This window comes from Sphaerodactylus townsendi, linkage group LG16 (genome assembly GCF_021028975.2).
Source record: "Sphaerodactylus townsendi isolate TG3544 linkage group LG16, MPM_Stown_v2.3, whole genome shotgun sequence".
In the NCBI taxonomy this organism is placed as follows: domain Eukaryota; kingdom Metazoa; phylum Chordata; class Lepidosauria; order Squamata; family Sphaerodactylidae; genus Sphaerodactylus; species Sphaerodactylus townsendi.
Window position 1 is genome coordinate 20,995,054 of NC_059440.1, and position 17,567 is coordinate 21,012,620.

Here is a 17,567-nt window from a genome sequence, read left to right on the forward strand (position 1 = left end):
GGAATTGGCGTCTTCACGCAGGCACGTACGGGGCCGCGAACGGGGGTGGGACGCTTGGGCGCATGCGCAAGGCTTTCCTTCCTTTCTCCCCCTCTCGTTGCTGCCGCCATGGCGCCTGCGGTGAGTCTCCAGCTTAGGCCGGGCGGAGGAGGACAGGCAGCGGGACGAGGCGGTGGAATAATGAGGGGGGTGGCCTGGAAGGGAGCTTCCCTTTTCCTTTACCTGCCCCCCCTTTTCCTGTTTATAAAAGGGCCCCACATGTTGACCCCCAGGGGAGGGGCTGCGTGTTCAGGGGAGGGGGCTTGAATGGCCTAGTCTCGTCTAAGGGCTTGATTCGGCGCTATTGACCATTTTGGGGCGGGGGGGGTTTGACTCTGGCAGAGCACATGTCCCAGGGGCAGGAAGGGACCCTGAAGATCTGATGGGTCAAATATAAAGGGCAGGGATGGTAAACCTTTTGGTCACGGTGTGTCAAAAATTCAGGAAATGCCTAGCTGGACTGCCGGTGTGTCACCCCCACCCCTCGAGCAAAAGAGAATCAATTCTTTATGTTTTTATTTACTTTTTAAAATGTCCAATCATCTGTGGTCTGTAAAGGAATATCAAATAAATACAAAAATGAAATATGAGTGAAACAAACTCCGTTGTGGTTGGATGTTGGGGATTGCTGGTGTGTCACCTGAAACGTCATGATGTGTCACCTGTGACAGGTGTGTTGTGGGTTCCCCATCACTGATGTTGGGTGACCTCTTACAAGTTGGAAGGCAGTGGGCTCAGCAGCAGAATACCAGCTTCGTACGATGAGGACTCTAGTTCTGTTTCTGGTAGTACTAGCAAACACGTAAACTGTCTTATACTGAGCCAGATCACTGGTCTGTCAAGAGCCAGTATTATTTGCCCTGATGGATAGCAGGTCTCCAGTAGAAAGTTTTCACACCGTCTTATCCCTTTTCATGAAATTGTCAGAATTGAGCACCCTGTATGCGAAACAGGTGCTGCACCACTGAGTGGTTGCAAACCCTACTAAAGTTGTTGGGGGAGAGAACTTCTCTCTGCCTCCAGTTTCCTGGTACCTTCTGGTCTGAGCCTCATTGGGCAGAAGGTACGAAAGCAAGTAGGAGCAAGGATGAATTTGGTTGGCAGGTCAGGGAAAGGATGAGGATGAGAAGAAAGGGAAATGGGAGAGCGGCCAGATGGAGGAACCTTCCAAGTGGGCAGCAGGAAGGAATGAGGGGGCAGTGCGGAGACATAATTATAATGCTGACTGAGTCAGAGAACTTGATTTAACCCGCAAGAAAAGTCTAATAGATTGTGCCCGTGTATCGCTGGCTCAGTTGAATCTCTGGCCCACCAATTATTACACTGTCCCAGATTTAAGAACATCAGATCCAAGTATGTGAATCTTACTCCTTTGCACTTACCCGATCTATTTAGGTTACACTGCTTGCTGGACAATCCTGATCTTCCATATGATACTGGCAGACTTTCTCCTGGAAATTATTAAATGCCAGTAGATTTCCTTTTACTTAACATTTTATTTCCTGTTTTGTGTATCTATTTTTTAAAATCAGTTTTTACTATTCCTGCATTTATTTTATTGTTCTTTATGCCAATAAAGGCTTGCTTGCTTGTTATCCAATTTTTGGATATTAGAGCTGGGCTTTTGCTTTAGCGTTAAGCACTGTGCACCAACAAGAAAAGTTGGAAAGTAATCCCCACCCCCTTAATTCACTTCACTGCCTTAATTTACCTTTTGGGGGTAAGGTGTGTCATCTACTGACACGTACTTGCTGAGCCATGTGAGTAGTCCCCAAACAAGATCAAGAAACTTAGCTTGGGATGGAATGGACAGCTCCAGAGAGTGGCCAGTCTCCAGAGGCTTCAACCTGATGGATATTGCTGTTATTGTTTATTGTTTGTTTGATTTTTGCCCCATTCTTCCCGCTGAGTCAAACTTGGAGTGGCTTACGACAGTATAAAACAGAATAAAATGTATAACATACAAGAACATCCGTTTCTTTTGGTTTCTGGCTGTGGGCTGCCGCCATTCTCCCATGATCACGCTCTCTCGTTTTCTCTCTTCTGCAGAAGAAGCTTGCCACGAAGGGCGGCAAGAAGAAGAAGCAGGTTTTGAAATTCACCTTAGACTGTACCCACCCGGTAGAAGATGGCATCATGGATGCAGCCAACTTTGTAAGTTCCAGGCTCTTGGGGTTTTGTGTACGCTGTAAAATCGCATTAGGTTTGGAAGAGACGGGAGCCTTGAGAAACTGAAATGCGGCACTGTTTGTCCCACGGCGCATTGCAGTGTCCCCTTTTTTGCCTTTTGCATGCCATGGCAACGCCTGTGCTGGTTCATCTGTGGCTTCTTCCCCTTCAGTGCAGCATCCTTTGCACTCTGGCCTTCAGAAATGGGCTGCAATGTTACAGTAACCGGATCTGGAGCTTGCTGCATAGTTAGTGCTTTCATGCAGGAATTGTGTGTTTGGGATCAACTTGGTTTGGAGTGGGCATTTCCAGTAACAGAACACTGCATGGACATCATCCATGACATGCTTTGCATCAAGTGTCTCATGACTGCTCTTTAGAACTAATTTTTCTTGGTGCTCTGCTGTGGTGCGGTTGCTTTGCCATAGTGTGGACATACAGCTCTGCATTGAGTTGCCCACGTTGCAGTGAGCTGACTCCTAGGTTTGTGCATGTGAACATAGGAAGCCGCCTGCTATAGAGAGCCAGCATGGTGTAGTGGTTAAGAGCAGGTGCACTCTAATCTGGAGAACCGGGTTTGATTCCCTGCTCTGCCACTTGAGCTGTGGAGGCTTATCTGGTGAGCCAGATTAGCTTGTACACTCCAACACATGCTGGCTGGGCTACCTTGGGCTAGTCACAGCTCTTTGGAGCTCTCTCAGGCCCACCCACCTCACCGGGTGTTTGTTGTGGAGGGGTGGGGGTGGAGGGAAAGATTGTAAGCCCCTTTGAGTCTCCTTGCACGAGAGAAAGCAGGGGATATAAATCAAAAACTCTTCTTCTATATGGAAAGTGACCACTGGCTCATCGTAGTGTCTGCTTTGCTCAACAGCCGCTCTATGTGGCCTTGTATTGAGAGAAGTCCCTTTCTTCACTTCCTTGAATATCATCAACAGGTCGGGTGCTAGGGTGGGCTTTTCTTCATGGGTCATTCCAGTGAAATGGCGCGTTCAAATATCACATGGTACAACCAAGCCGAGGCTGTGCCTCTTCAGAATGGAGGGGTGTGTTTGGCGTTGCTTAACGGGTAGTAGACTACAGATATTCTGGTGGCACTGTGAAGTTGGCAGATGGATGGATGTTATGGCATACTGGGACCTGTTTTGTTAGAGTTTCTCATCCAATGCTGAAGGGTGTAGTCCAGACCTGGGCATTATACGGCCCGGGGGCCACATCCGGCCCGCTGGATGACCCTGACTGGCCCTTATGACAGACTTGGCCCTGGCCTAAGAGGACCTGTTTAGAACTGCGCTGCTCACGCTAACCCTCCCCCTTCCCCCCTCGCGCAGTGGTTCCTGGGGCGATCCCCTCCTTTGAAAGCCCCGCAGAAGCTGGTTGCCGTGGCTGCCTGCTTCTGCGGGGCTTTCAAAAGCACCTCGAGGGTCCCCCTGCCTTGCTGGGGAGCGAGGCGTCTTTGAAAGCCCCTCAGAAGCCGGTTGCCTTGGCTGCCTGCTTCTGCGGGGCTTTCAAAAGCGCCAGTCGATGAAAAAAATAGGTCAAGGGACTTAAGTTTCCCCACTTGCTTGATTGTCACAGTGGACAACTATGCAGGTAGGTTAAGCCTGTGATTCTTTGTGCCAAATAGTGTTGTGTGCAGAACTGTTGCCACTGATTCCAAGTTGATCTGTGCACCTGTCTGTCACTTATCAGCCCCTATTATGCAGAATTGAGTTCCGCCTTTTGGCCCGGCCCTCCACAATATTTTCTGTTTCTTATGCGGCCCCATGGAAAAAATAATTGCCCACCCCTGCTGTAGTCCATTCATACTAGCCATTGGTCTTTCAGCTGCTGCTTGTGTTTTTATTCAAGAAGTAATTCACCAGTGGAAAGTGCTGTGAAGTGACTGCTGACTTACGGTGACCTCATAGGGCCTTCAACACAAGAGCTGTTTGGAGGTGGTTTGCCTTTGCCTGCCTCCATATCAGGGCCCTGGCATTTCTTGGTGGTCTTCCGTCCAAACATTAACCAGTTCCAAACCCTGCTTAGCTTTTGAGATCTGATGAGATCGGGCTAGCCTGGGCTATCTAGGTCAGGTAGAGTAATACACTATGGCTCTGGAAATTAGTTAACAGCCAGTTAATGGTGAAAACTAGGATGTCAGCAGTTAGTTAACAGCGGGAACTAGGATTTTAGCAATGAGGCTGAAGTAGTTTCAAAGGGCAGCCATGCTGATCTGTGGTAGAAGAGATAGGGTTGAGTCCAGTAGCTCATTAGAGGATAACCCCAAAATCTTATTGATTTCTAAGGTGCTACTCAACTGAAATCTCGCTCAAGGCTATGCTAGAATTTATCTCCCTGTCATGGTGCTTTTTGTGTCTGGGAAGAAGGTTTGGTGCAGTCAGTTTGAAGACTCAGACCCTTGCTTGTTGCAGCAATTTGTGCTATTCTCAGGACAGGCTAATATGTTTTTAGCCAGACATTAGCAAGGTTTTCAAAGTAACTACACTGAGAGTTGAGCAGGGAACGTTTCCCCCCTTTCTTTGTTGAAACTGTTGTAATTAGACTAGTTATAGCCAGGGTATGTCAGTGTGCTGAGAGAGCACTGTTAGAGTGCTATGGCAACGTCATAATCTGGAGAACCGGGTTGGATTCCACACTCCTCCACCTGAGTGGCAGGGGCTTATCTGGTGAACCAGATGTGTTTCTGCACTCCTACATTCCTGCTGGGTGACCCTGGGCTAGTCACAGTTCTTTGGAACTCTGTCAGCCCCATCTACCTCACAAGGTGTCTATTGTGGGGAGAGGAAGGGAAAGGAGCTTGTAAGCTACCTTGAGTCTTCTCACAGGAGTGAAAGGTGGAATATAAATCCAAACTTTTCTTCTTCTTCTGCAAACTCAAAATATTTACCTGACGGGGAGTCTGCCCACTGCCTCTCGTCGTGATTAGTTGTTCTAGTAATTCCTTTTTCCAGTCAGGTCCAGCTGGGGAGAGGGTGTTCGGATCATTCATCAAGTGTTGTAGCCTCTCTCGACTCACAGGGTTTGGGCGACTCTTCAGATTGTAAGAGTGGGATGTGTCTGAGTTGCTAGGTGTCTGTTCAGTGTTGTTAGATCAGTGATTGTGGCTTTAAAGCAATACATGGCCGTTTAACACATTGTTATAGGCTCTTCTGAGCCCTGCTTCCCAATGGGCCACCTCTTCGTTTCAGGAACGAGGGCAGGGCACTTGCCTGGTGGGACTTGTAGTTGGCAGGTGGTTCCTACCCTGAAACGACTGCCATCAGAGGAACAGGTAAACTGCAAGCCCCCCAGAAGTTCATGCTTATGCTGGAGGCTTGAACTGCAGCATGTTTTGAGGTAGCCAAAGAAGAAGAAGAGTTTGGATTTATATCCCCCCTTTCTCTCCTGTAAGGAGACTCAAGGTGGCTTACAATCTCCTTTCCCGCTCCCCACAACAAACTGTGGGGTCGGTGGGGCTGAGAGAGCTCTGAAGAACTGTGTCTAGCCCAAGGTCACCCTGCTAATATGTGTTGGAGTGCACAAGCTAATCTGGCTCACCAGATGAGCCTCCACAGCTCAAGTAGCAGAGCGGTGAATCAAACCCGGTTCTCCAGATTAGAGTGCACATGCTCTTAACCACTACACAATGCTGGCTCTCGTGGTGAATGCACAATGAATACACAACTGTGTTGTGAGTTGCCAGACAGAGGAAGTGTTGCTCCCCCCAACCAGAGGATGACAGTCACATGGGTGTCGGCAGGTGCAAAGGCACGGCATTGCCCAGCAAATCGAGGGATGGTTGTTACTCATCTCTGCGGAGCACAGGAAAACCTGGGCTTTGGTTGCATGAAGGGTCACAAGCATTAATCAGTTGCTTAAGCAACTAAAGCTTTGACAGGGTCAGTTTTGAGTAGTGGGGGCATTTATTGGTTCCTGTATTTAATGGAGGCTGAATAGTCTGTTATGGCCACAAGGCTAGCAAATACATAATGGAGACTAAATGGATAGATTGATAGAGCAGGCTCCTGGACCTTGGTTTAAACCCCCTTTTCTGTTCTGGCTGTGACTTTGAACCCATCACAAACACACAGTCTGGCCTACTTTACAGAGTGGCTGTTGTGTGAGAATGGACAAAGTGAGAATGATATTCTGAGCTGCCACGTGAGTCCTGACTGGGGAGTAACGTGAGATACAAATTTTAAAATGCATTGTAAATGCATGCATTTAAAAAGAAACGGGAGAAAACCTTTCTCTTCTAACAGTGTGTGTCTTAAGTTGTAAACATGGCATGGTTGTTAAAACAGTGGACTCTAATCTTGAGAACTGGGTTTGATTCCCCACTCTCCCACCTCAGCTGTGGACTCTTGTCCGGTGAACCAGATTTGTTTCCCTGCTCCCCACGTGAAGCCTGCCAGGTGACATTGGGTCAGTCACAGTTCTCTCAGAACTCTCTCAGCCCCACTTACCTCGCCAGGTGTCTGTTGTGGGGAGAAGAAGGGAAAGGAGTTTGGAAGCTTCTTTGAAACTCCTTGTGGTTGGGAAAGGCAAGGTATAAATGCAAACTCCTTGTCTTCTCTCCCAAGTTCTTTCGGTACCTGAAACCTCTGCTGACGTTTTGATTGTCTGCAGGTTTGCTTTCATCCAGTCGCTTAATCAGAGAGAGGATCAATTCCCAGAACGTCCTTTACTTCAATGCAAAATGGGCTTCTGCATATACGAGGGGAAACGGTCCTTCTTTCTGCGGCTGCCTCTTTTTATTAACGTTAGCCCCTCTGTGTGGAAACAGCCCCTGGTGCTCATCTGTCCTTGTCTCTCACCTGTCCTGACCCACCTGTCTCTACACCTGTCTCTTGCAGGAGCAGTTCCTCCAGGAGCGCATCAAGGTGAATGGGAAGGCTGGCAACCTAGGTGGGGGCGTGGTGACCATCGAGAGGAGCAAAAGCAAGATCACCGTCACCTCCGAGGTCCCCTTCTCCAAGAGGTAAGAAGCCAAAGTAGTTAAAAGTCAACAAGGGAGCTTTGCCCAAGGCTGGGGAGAGTTAGAATCTGGCAACTAAAAGCCTCTCAGATATGTGCGGTTTGGCTCACAGGTAGCACTGTAACCCACTCACCTGTCTCTGTAGGACAGGAGCAGCAGTGGCATAGTAGTTAGGAGCAGATTCACTCTAATCTGGAGAACTGGGTTTGATTCCCCGCTCTGCCACTTGAGCTGTGGAGGCTCCCACCCCCACATGCACATTTATCTAGTGCAGCTCAGGGTTCCGCGGTATCCTGGGGTGCCGTGAGCACATCCCAGGGATACTACCACAACGCTACCGGCCCCTCCCTCCCTGCCTCCCTCCCTTTGCAGAATCGCCCCTCAGAGGGAAGGCAGCAGCAGCAGCAACTGCAGCCTCCAGCCCTCCCTGGCCTCCCTGTCAACCTATGACCTGAAAATCTCCGTGCGCACATCATGGGGGTCACAAGTTGGGGCGAGGGTGCTCGCAGGCTGGCAGGCTGGGCCCTACAAGCCACCGACTTTCTGGAGCCGGAGCCTGTGCCGGCTTGCCAACTTGGCCCCTTCGGAGCTTCCAAGCGGTAGACCTGGGCTCCTTCCAGCCTTCCGAGCTGTAGACCTGGGCCCCTTCCAGCCTTTCGAGCGGTAGACCTGGGCCCCTTCCAAGTGGTAGACCTGGGCCCCTTCCAGCCTTCCCAGTGGACACCTGGGCCCCTTCCAAGTGGTAGACCTGGGCCCCTTCCATCCTTCTAAGCTTCCGGGTGGTAGACCTGGGCGCTCCTCTGTGAGATAGGCAGATGGCTCGATCTCTCCCCTCCCCCCATACCTAGGGAAAATAGGGGGGGTGGCAAGCAGGGGCACTGGGTGGGGAAGGTGGGGTGGTACCGTGAGATACGAAGAGCGAGATCAAAGATAACGCAACATCAAAAATATTGGGAAACACTGATCGAGTGGCTTCTTCTTGTACCTGCCCTCAAGAATAGCACAAGGGAGTGCATTAGATCTCAGTAAAGTAAAAGCTGTCCTGTACTTAGGATTATGCAGCAGTTTAATAAATGACATCATAGTTACCTTGTGGAGGAAGCTTGTGTCAATTGTAATATTTTTTTAAACTATTCAAATCATGCTGTCTTTCCACTTCCACTATTCTTTATTTTATCAGTGCCTTCACAGGCCTGGCAATATTATTATTATTATTATTATTATTATTATTATTATTATTATTATTATTATTATTATTATTATTATTATTATTATTATTATTATTATTATTATTATTATTATTATTATTATTATTATTATTATTGGGTTTATAAACCGCCCTCCCCCGGAGGGCTCAGTTTATAATCTAGTTTATAATCTAGTTTACTTAGGTTTAAAAACAAAACAGGTCCCTAACCTCCAGGTTACAGCCAGCCACTCAATTCCAACCAGGCCTTCGGCAAGTTTCCAAGGGAAGAAAGACGTTTCTCAAGCTTTTGAGAGCTACCAAGGTAATCCCTCATTAGGTTCAAGCGGGGGATTCTGTGCTTTAAAAGCAAGCAGCAAGCCAACTATTTTTGTGCCGTGAAAAGCTAAATTCTGAACGTTCTTCACATAGTATGCAATTATGTAATGGAAACCAAAATGGTATTGAAGGCAGGGATTTATGCATTGAATCATACCATTGTGCTCAGTATTGCATATGCCCCTTTGGCATTGCAGTCACGCTGGTCACCTGTTTTCGTTTTTTTTAAAGGTATCTGAAGTACCTCACTAAGAAATACCTGAAGAAGAACAATTTGCGCGACTGGCTGCGTGTGGTTGCCAATAGCAAGGAGAGCTATGAGCTGCGATACTTCCAGATCAACCAGGATGAAGAGGAGGAGGAAGAGGAAGATTAAATGCACAGGGATCTGGAGATAGTTTTGTACATTTGGTTTTCCTTAAATAAAATATGGGCCTGATTGTTGTACAGTTTCTGTGTGTCTTCCTCCCCCGCCTGCTATCCTCTAGACCTCAGAACAGTTGTGTAAATGACACAGGGGGAGTCCTAATATGTGTTTTTATCATTATTACTAATATGTGTTTTTATCATTATTGAGAGCCAGTGTGGTTTAGTGGTTAAGAGAAAGTGGATTCTAATCTGGAGAACCGGGTTTAATTCCCCTCTCCTCCACCTGAGTGGCCGAGGCTTATCTGGTGAACCAGATGTGTTTCCGCGTTCCTACATTCCTGCTGGGTGACCTTGGGTTAGTCACATTTCTTCGGAACTCTCTCAGCCCCGCCTGCCTCACAAGGTAGGGAGAGAGGAAAGGAAAGGAGCTGGTAAGCCACCTTGAGTCTCCTTACAGGAGAGAAAGGTGGGATACAAATCCAAACTCTTCTTCTTTTTTCTTCTTCTATTACATAGTTCTCCAGAGAGAGTTTGGTGTTTGCGGTGGGATTGGGGGAACATAACTTCCCCTAGGTAGAGGGGGCTTCTTATATGGGTCAGGGGTGGCTCAGAACAAGTATGGTAAAGTTGGCAGAGGGGGGTAGCGATGAAGGTGTATTGGTATATTGCTGGGGGGGTGGGCAGAGTACTGTGACTGGCTCCCTGAAGATGTGTCAGGTGTGTTTAATATGTAATGGACAGGGGTTTTTTTTAACACTCTTTAAGTGTTAAATTCAACAAGTGACTTCTCTCTGATTTCGTTCATTATTGCTAAAGCCGCCTTCTGACTTGATCATCCCCCGTGAGGATTGTCAAGGCAAGCCAGGCGGGCAAGGGCACCATCTGCTGATGGAATGCTGTCGCTGTCTCTTGGACCAGTTTTGGCACCGAGCTTCACACTCCTAATCTCCACTGTGCCGATGCAGCGGTTCCCTGGGAAGTCAAATTGCCTGGTTCAAGTCCTGGCCCCCTCCACGAACTTGCTTTGGCGGCTTCTCCGTGTGCTCCAGCCTGTTGTCTCAGGCTGATTGGGAGGGTTACGGAGCTGATGGTTTGAGCCGCTCAAAGCCGTTTCACACTCTTTAATGGTCAACACATTAAGATTGTGATTGGGAAAGAGTGTTCTTGGGAAAGTGATTGTGTGTGATTGGGTAAGTGCTGTGAAACCAGGGTGGGGAAGGGGAAAGAAATCCGGTTGGAGAAGTGGTGGCAAACCTTTGGCACTCCAGATATTATGGACTACAATTCCCATCAGCCCTGCCAATTGGCCATGCTGGCAGGGGCTGATGGGAATTGTAGTCCATACCATCTGGAGTGCCAAAGGTTCGCCACCACTGACTAGCCTAACCCAAACTGTATAACAGACCAGACTAGGGGCATGAAATGGCATTTGCGAGTGGCAGAGGGCTGTGCCGATGTGTGCCCCCTCTGACAGTGTACGGGGATCACCCATGCTGGTGGAGAGGGCAAAGATGCTGAGGTCTGGATGCTGCACAACTCTACGGCACCCATACCCGGCTCTGCTGGATTGCTGTAGGGTTCCCATTGCCAGCTTGAAAGGTCCTGAATAACATGCAAAATTCCACAGGCGCTGCTTTTCTTACTTTCTCCTGAAACCTCCAACAACATCCCTTCTAAGGAAAGGCATGGTTCTCTTTACAGCACCACATAAAAGATGGCTTTCTATGGGCCTTTCCCCACTTACCTTAAGCCCCGCGCTACTTGAGGAGAGTAGCGTGGGGTCCCCTGGCACTCCCCACGACAGGGGGGGCGACAATGCAGCAGCCCCGACGCTACCGCTGTCGCGCCCCCTCAGCGCACGGCATCCCAGGTCCTCTTCTTAAGGGCGCCTTTTGATGACCCCACACAGAGTGCGGGGTCGCCCGGGCGTGCGCCTGGGATGCCGCGCGCTGAGAGCAGCGCGTGGCATAGGGAGGATCCAAGAGATTGGGGAAAGGCCCTATGAGATGGCTGAAAAGCTTTGGACCCTTTTGGGGAGCTGAGGCCTCATTTTGCTGACCACACTTTGCAGGTTCCGTTCTGATTCAACAGAGCTGCGATCTGGTTCAGAAAACAAACCACAGCTTTATTTGGATTCAAGTTTGGCTGGATTTCCTGTGTTTGCAACAGAGCCAGAACACTTACACTGTCAACCTGCAAGCCTGCTGAAAGTTAGCCTCATATATCAGTCCCTGATTTCTCTTGTATTGTACTTTTTACTGTCTGCCAAGTTTGCGAATGTCCTGGCATGACCTGGCTCTCCCAGCCTTGCAGGGCATGCTATAGGACAGTGGTGGTGAACCTATGGCACGGGTGCCAGAGGTGGCACTCAGAGCCCTCTCTGTGGACACGTGCGCACAGAGTGCGTCATGTGGGGGGGAAAGCACTGTTAAACCCCACTGATTTTCATGGGAAGAACTAAAGCATGATCCTTTACCTGACAGTAAGCTCAGTTGCTGGCAATGGGGCTTGCTTCAGAGTAAACCCTCCTAGGGTCGTGATTCACCCATTGGAAGAGTTGCACGGTTGCTTCAAAGCAAAGCCACTGACTACCACCAAGCTTACTCCCAAGTAACGCATGCCTCGGAGCCAACCATTTTTTCTAAACTAAAACCTCAGCATTCAGGTTAAATTGCCGTGTTGGCACTTTGCGATAAATAAGTGGGTTTTGGGTTGCAGTTTGGGCACTCGGTCTAGAAAAGGTTCGCCATCACTGCTATAGGAGAAAGATTGCTGCCTCAGAGGAGGCCATGGGGTCAACTTGCTTCTCTGCAAGGTAAAATGTCAAGCCCTTTTTCCAAAGCTGACCCGCCCAAGGATGCATCAAAGTCTGCCGGCAGCATAGGACACGCAACAAGATGGACTATGTCATAACCCACAAAAGGATGCTTCGTAGCAAAAACTATCCCCCTTTAAACCCTCCCCAGCAACAGTGAAAACTTCCCAAAAATCCCCTCTGTGTGTACATCGCATGTCTGCTATGTTTTTGCCTATCACACAGTGGAAAAACTGGAGATTTTGCTAGCAGTCCTTTCTTTTTCAAATATTTCACGTGCATATTCTGTAATGAGTGGTGTGTGTGTACAAAGGGAGTGTACTGCTACCCGCCTCTAAAAATATTGTTTGAGATAATGTAGTTTTAAAAGCCATGATCTCAGGAAGCGTTTTCCAAGGAGGGTTGATGGAGTGACCCATATTTGGTATTCCAGCATCAAAAGTGGACTCTGGCCCAGAGAATTATGTCTTAAGGGATGCCTCCAGTGATGGAATTGAACATGTGGAAACATCGAGAGAGCCCTGGTGGATCAGATGGTCTGTTCAGTCCAGCATCCGGTGGACAAAAAACTGGCATGCGCAACTGTGCCTTCCTGCAGATTGGGCCTCCTAGATCTGGGATTCAGAGTTTGACTGTCTCTGAATGTGCCGGTTCCCCTTAGACACCATGACCTGTTGTCACTGATGGCCGGATTCTCCCTGAACCTGCTAATGTGGCCATCACTACGGCCACCGGCACTGAACTCCACAACTGAATTGCTCCTTGAGTGAAGAAGCATTCCTTTCCAGCCATTCTGAATCCGTTGTCCATCACATTCATTGGGTGTCTCCACTCCTCAGTGACCAAGGGGGAGGGGGCAGGTTGCCTTCAAGTTATAGCTCGCTTGCAGCCCACTCCATAGGGTTTTCATGACAAGAGACCTTTCAAAGGTGGTTTGCCGTTGCTTGTCTTCGTGTCACCCGGCTGGTATTGCTTGGAGATCAACCCAGGGATGTAGAAATTAGGAGAAGGAGCAGCAGTGGCGTAGGAGGTTAAGAGCTTGTGTATCTAATCTGGAGGAACCGGGTTTGATTCCCAGCTCTGCCACCTGAGCTGTGGAGGCTTATCTGGGGAATTCAGATTAGCCTGTACACTCCCACACACGCCAGCTGGGTGACCTTGGGCTAGTCACAGCTTCTCGGAGCTCTCTCGGCCCCACCTACCTCACAGGGTGTTTGTTGTGAGGGGGGAAGGGCAAGGAGATTGTAAGCCCCTTTGAGTCTCCTGCAGGAGAGAAAGGGGGGATATAAATTCAAACTCTAAACTCTAAACTGGCACCTGAGAGCTCCACAGGGAATTTGGCTGCCAAGCCTAGCCCTGGTTGTGTTCACCTGCGCCCCTTCTCCAAAATCAGCAAGAAGTATGGGAGAGGGGTGCAGACAGTTATGGGGGTATGCAATATGCCCCCTATGTGACCACTGGGAGTGAAACTCGGGTGCCAAGCCCCCCTAGTCGCCTCCTAGCTATGCCACTGGGGTCTACATCCAAATACTTGCCAAGGTCAGGGTCAAGAGTGTGTGACTGGCCCAAGGTCACACAGCAGTTTCCAGAGCAGAGTGGCATCTGCCCCTGGGTTCCCCGGACCCTAGTCTGACACCTTAACCACAACTCCACACTGTCTCTTTCGCGGCGTGTGTTGGGGACCTATGCAAGAGAGGAAGAAGCCGAAAGCATCACAAAGGGCAGTGAGGTGGGAAGAGAGACAGCTGGGCTTGGGATCGAGGGCTGGAAAGAGAGTGGGGCTTGCCCCAGCCATGCAGCTCCCTTAGGGGTGACCCCTGCCCAAGCCCCCTGTGCGGGTTGCCAACCCGACCCGGGCAATCCCATCCCACCCACCGCGCGCTCCTTGGGCAAAGCCTCCCGAGTTGGCCGCGCGTTTGCAACAGGGCGCTCTGCTGCGCGTGTGGACGCGGGGGCACGCGTGTGCGCGCATTCCCCCCCCTTCAAAAAAAAAAAGAGCCCGGTGCCCAAATGATGGGATGCGGTTGCCAAGGCAACCAGACTGGACGTCACCGCGCTTGGGCATGTGCGGTGCCATTCCGGGAGGCTGGGGGGGCTGCGCTGCTGCTGCTGAGCGGGCCGGCAGGGAGGAGCGCCGAGCATGCGGGGGGCCGAGGACCCCCAGATCGGGGACGAACCCGAACCTTCAGGTACTGGGAGGGCGGAGAGTGGGGCCCAGGGGCGCCCGCTGCCCGCTTGCATGCCCGCGGGGCGGGGAGGGGGCCGGGGCTGGCCGCTCCCTCCTTCCTGCAGATAAAAGGACCTGGGAGGGGGATCCGGATGGCGATCGAGCCCCCCTCCCAGTCTCTCAGGGCAGGAGGGGCCCTCCTCCGAGGAGCCCACCAATTCTGCTTTCTTGGAGCCCCCACCCCACCGGGGTGGGCCGGGTCTGGCTGGAATCCAGACAGGGTGCCCCAAGCGAGGGTTGGCGCCAATGCCCTGGTGGGTGTGGATAGACTGCCTTGGAGCAAGGAGGTTCCTTGCCCAGCCCTCCCTGCTTTTGCTTAGGGATTCGCCTTCAGGAGGACCAAGCAGGGGCCTTCTGGTGGTGGTCTTAGTGGGTCTGGGCAAAAATCCAGGATGGATGTGGTTCTGGGGTCACTGGCATCCCACCAGAAAGGGGACTCTGTGGGAAGTGGGGTGCCAGAGCCCCAGGGGCAGACATAAGGGGCTGCTCCATTGGGGTGGGGGGACAGGGCTGTGGGTGAGTGCCCCTCTCCAATGTGGGCCTAGAGCAGCTGCCCCTTTCCCCCACTGGGTCAGATTGTCCCCCCTGGGCATGAGGGCAATGGGCCTCCCCTGTGGATTCTCCCCCCCCAATGATATTCAGAGGTAGATTGCCTCTGAGCTTGGAGGTTCTACTTGTCACCACTGTCCTTCATAGCTGCTACAGTTTATTCATGTCAATTATGTCATGTTGGCAGCCCTCACCGTGAACATCCCTAATTGTTAATTAAATGCTTCCTTCCTACCGAACCAGTCTTTTAAATCTGGCATTTATGATAGAGGCCCAGGCAGCCGCTGGGGCCTCACAAGCAGGCATGGAAGTGTTGACTCTTAGCTGGTGGCAGTTCCCATGCCTCAGCTCCTAGGAGTCTAAGGTATACAACTCTTGAAAACGGAGGTTCCCTGTTGCTATCTGTATGAAAACAAATTATGCCCAATGAAATTGGGATTCTGCTTCATGGTGTTTATCAGGGTGTAAACCGATGGTAGGCAACCCTATTTCAGCCGGGTGCCAAGAAAGAAGAGGAGGAAGAAGAAGAAAGACTTTGTTATTTGGGCAGACATCTGGCCCTGATGCTAAGCAGACCCGTGTGATGTCAAGCAACTGGTGTATGTATCAGGGGTTGCCTTCCAGTGAAGAGCAGGGGGGTTCTGATGTGGAGCACCGGGTTTGATTCCCCACTCTTCCACCTGAGTGACAAAGGCTTATCTAGTGAACCAGATGTGGCTCCTACATTCCTGCTGGGTGCCCTTGGACTAGTCCAGGGGTAGGGAACCTGCGGCTCTCCAGATGTTCAGGAACTACAATTCCCATCAGCCTCTGTCAGCATGGCCAATTGGCCATGCTGGTAGGGGCTGATGGGAATTGTATTCCTGAACATCTGGAGAGCCGCAGGTTCCCTACCCCTGGACTAGTCACAGTTCTTCAAGACCTCTCTCAGGCCCCACCTGCCTCACAAGGTGTCTGTTGTGGGGAGAGGAAGGGAAAGGAGCTTGTAAGTCATCTTGAGTCTCCTTACAGGAGAGAAAGGTGGGGTATAAATCCAAACGCTTCTTCTTCTTTTCCTACTGTGAACCCAGTTGGTCTGCTAAACTTGATACATAGAATCCTACAGCTTCAGGATCATCTGGTCCAGCTCCTTTGATTCCATGCAGAAAATCCAAAACCATAGCATCTCCAACAGATGCTTGAAGGCCTCCAGCAAATTGGTCCTGTTGCCAAAGGGCTGCCAGAAACATCTCCAGACGTTCAGCAGATTCTGAAATCTGCCCTTCTGTGATTTAAGCCCAGTAGATCTCTTTTTGTGGCCTGGTGCAGCAGAGATCAAGTGTTTGACCTCTTAAGATTTCCACAGATCAACTTTTTAGTATTGTTCGCTAAGGTCCTTTAGGTAGAGATGGTGCCTGCAAATCGTAAGTGACCGGGGTGGAAAGTGCTGTCAAGTCACGACTGATTTACAGCAACCCCGTAGGGTTCAACTTGAGCATCTTTTGGAGATGGTCTGCCATTGCCTGCCTCTGAATCTGAGAGAATTATAAGTGGTCCAGGGTCACCCAGCAGGCTTCATGAGGAGTGGGGAATCGAACCTGGTTACACTCCAGATTAGACTCTGTCACTCTTAACCACTACACCAGTATGGTCTTGTTAAAAAAATCTAGCAACTACCTAGTTCAGGGGTCTGCAACTTGCGGCTCTCCAGATGTTCAATTGGCCATGCTGGCAGGGGCTGTTGGGAATTGTAGTTCACGAACATCTGGAGAGCTGCAGGTTGCTGACCCGTGACCTAGTTGGTTCTGATCAAGATCCGCTTAGATCTCTAGTTGGAATCCGGCATGCAGGACATGGTAGTGACAATCATCAACCACTCTCCCAGTTCCTTGAATTCAACATCTAGTGCTCTTTCAGGGGTATACTGTCCCTGAGAGTGGAGGTTCAAAGTCATTTCACATAACTGATAGCCTTCACTAGACAAACCTTCAATTAAATTGTCCTTCTTGAAAGATCTTCGCTACTGCCTCTGATAGCAGTGAATCCCCTCAGTTAAATTCTCATCCATTTGTTTGTTGGCTGTGATTTGTCCCCCGCCCCGCCGCTGGGTTGTAAGGTCAAGATGAGCAAACAGCAACACCCCCTCCCTGACCTGATTCAGACTTCAGCTCTATAGACCAAGCCGTTTTACTAAACAATGGGAAAACAGCTTGATTTATTCTGAGCCAGGTGCTAACAAAATTAGGCACCTCCCAACTGCATTGATCTTTTGATTCTATGCAGAAAACCACTCTTAGCTGGGGGCAGTTCCCATGCCTCAGATCCTAAGCAAAGTATACAACTCTTGAACATGTAAGTTCCCAGCATGGTGTAGTGATTAAGAGCAGGTGCACTCTAGTCTGGAGAACCAGGTTTGATTCCTTGCTGTGCCACTTGAACTGTGGAGGCTTATCTGGGGAACCAGTGCACTCCAACACATGCCAGCTGGGTGACCTTGGGCTAGTCATAGTTCTTGAGAGCTCTCTCAGCCCCACCCACCTCACAGGGTGTTTGTTGGGGGGAGGGAGGAAGGGGAAGGAGATTTTAAGGTCCTTTGAGTCTCCTTACAGGAGAGAAAGGGGGGATATAAATCTAAACTACTCCTCCTCCTCTTCTTCTTCATCATAATCTGTATAAAAAATTATGCCCAATTAAATTGGGATTCCGCTTCATGTCGTGTATCAGGGTTGTGTATCTGATTCCCCATATCCCAGATGCACTGCTCCAAGTCTCTTTATCTGACATTAGCCACTGCTATAGGAGGGCTATGTCAGATCTCGAAAGCTAAGTAGGGTTGTCTCTGGTTTTAGTCTTTGGATGTGTGATGGAAAGTGTCGTCCAGTCACACCTGGCTTATGGTGACCCTGTGGGGTTTTCAAGGCAAGAGACAATTAGGAGG

The 17,567-nt window shown here is 49.9% G+C and overlaps 2 protein-coding genes across 2 annotated transcripts in view; both read left to right on the top strand.

Moving 5' to 3' along the window:
* RPL22 (ribosomal protein L22) lies at positions 1-9,134 on the top strand. Its single transcript, XM_048519580.1, has 4 exons — positions 1-120; positions 2,089-2,193; positions 7,044-7,168; positions 8,922-9,134. Exons 1-4 carry the CDS (start codon positions 109-111, stop codon positions 9,064-9,066), a joined length of 387 nt encoding a protein of 128 aa, XP_048375537.1. The 5' UTR covers positions 1-108; the 3' UTR covers positions 9,067-9,134.
* Positions 9,135-13,941: 4,807 nt separating this feature from the next.
* CHD5 (chromodomain helicase DNA binding protein 5) overlaps positions 13,942-17,567 on the top strand; it is a 64,201-nt gene continuing 60,575 nt past the window's right edge. Inside the window, 1 exon segment of the mRNA XM_048519041.1 lies at positions 13,942-14,063. Coding sequence (XP_048374998.1) covers positions 14,015-14,063 — 49 coding nt within the window. The 5' untranslated portion in view covers positions 13,942-14,014.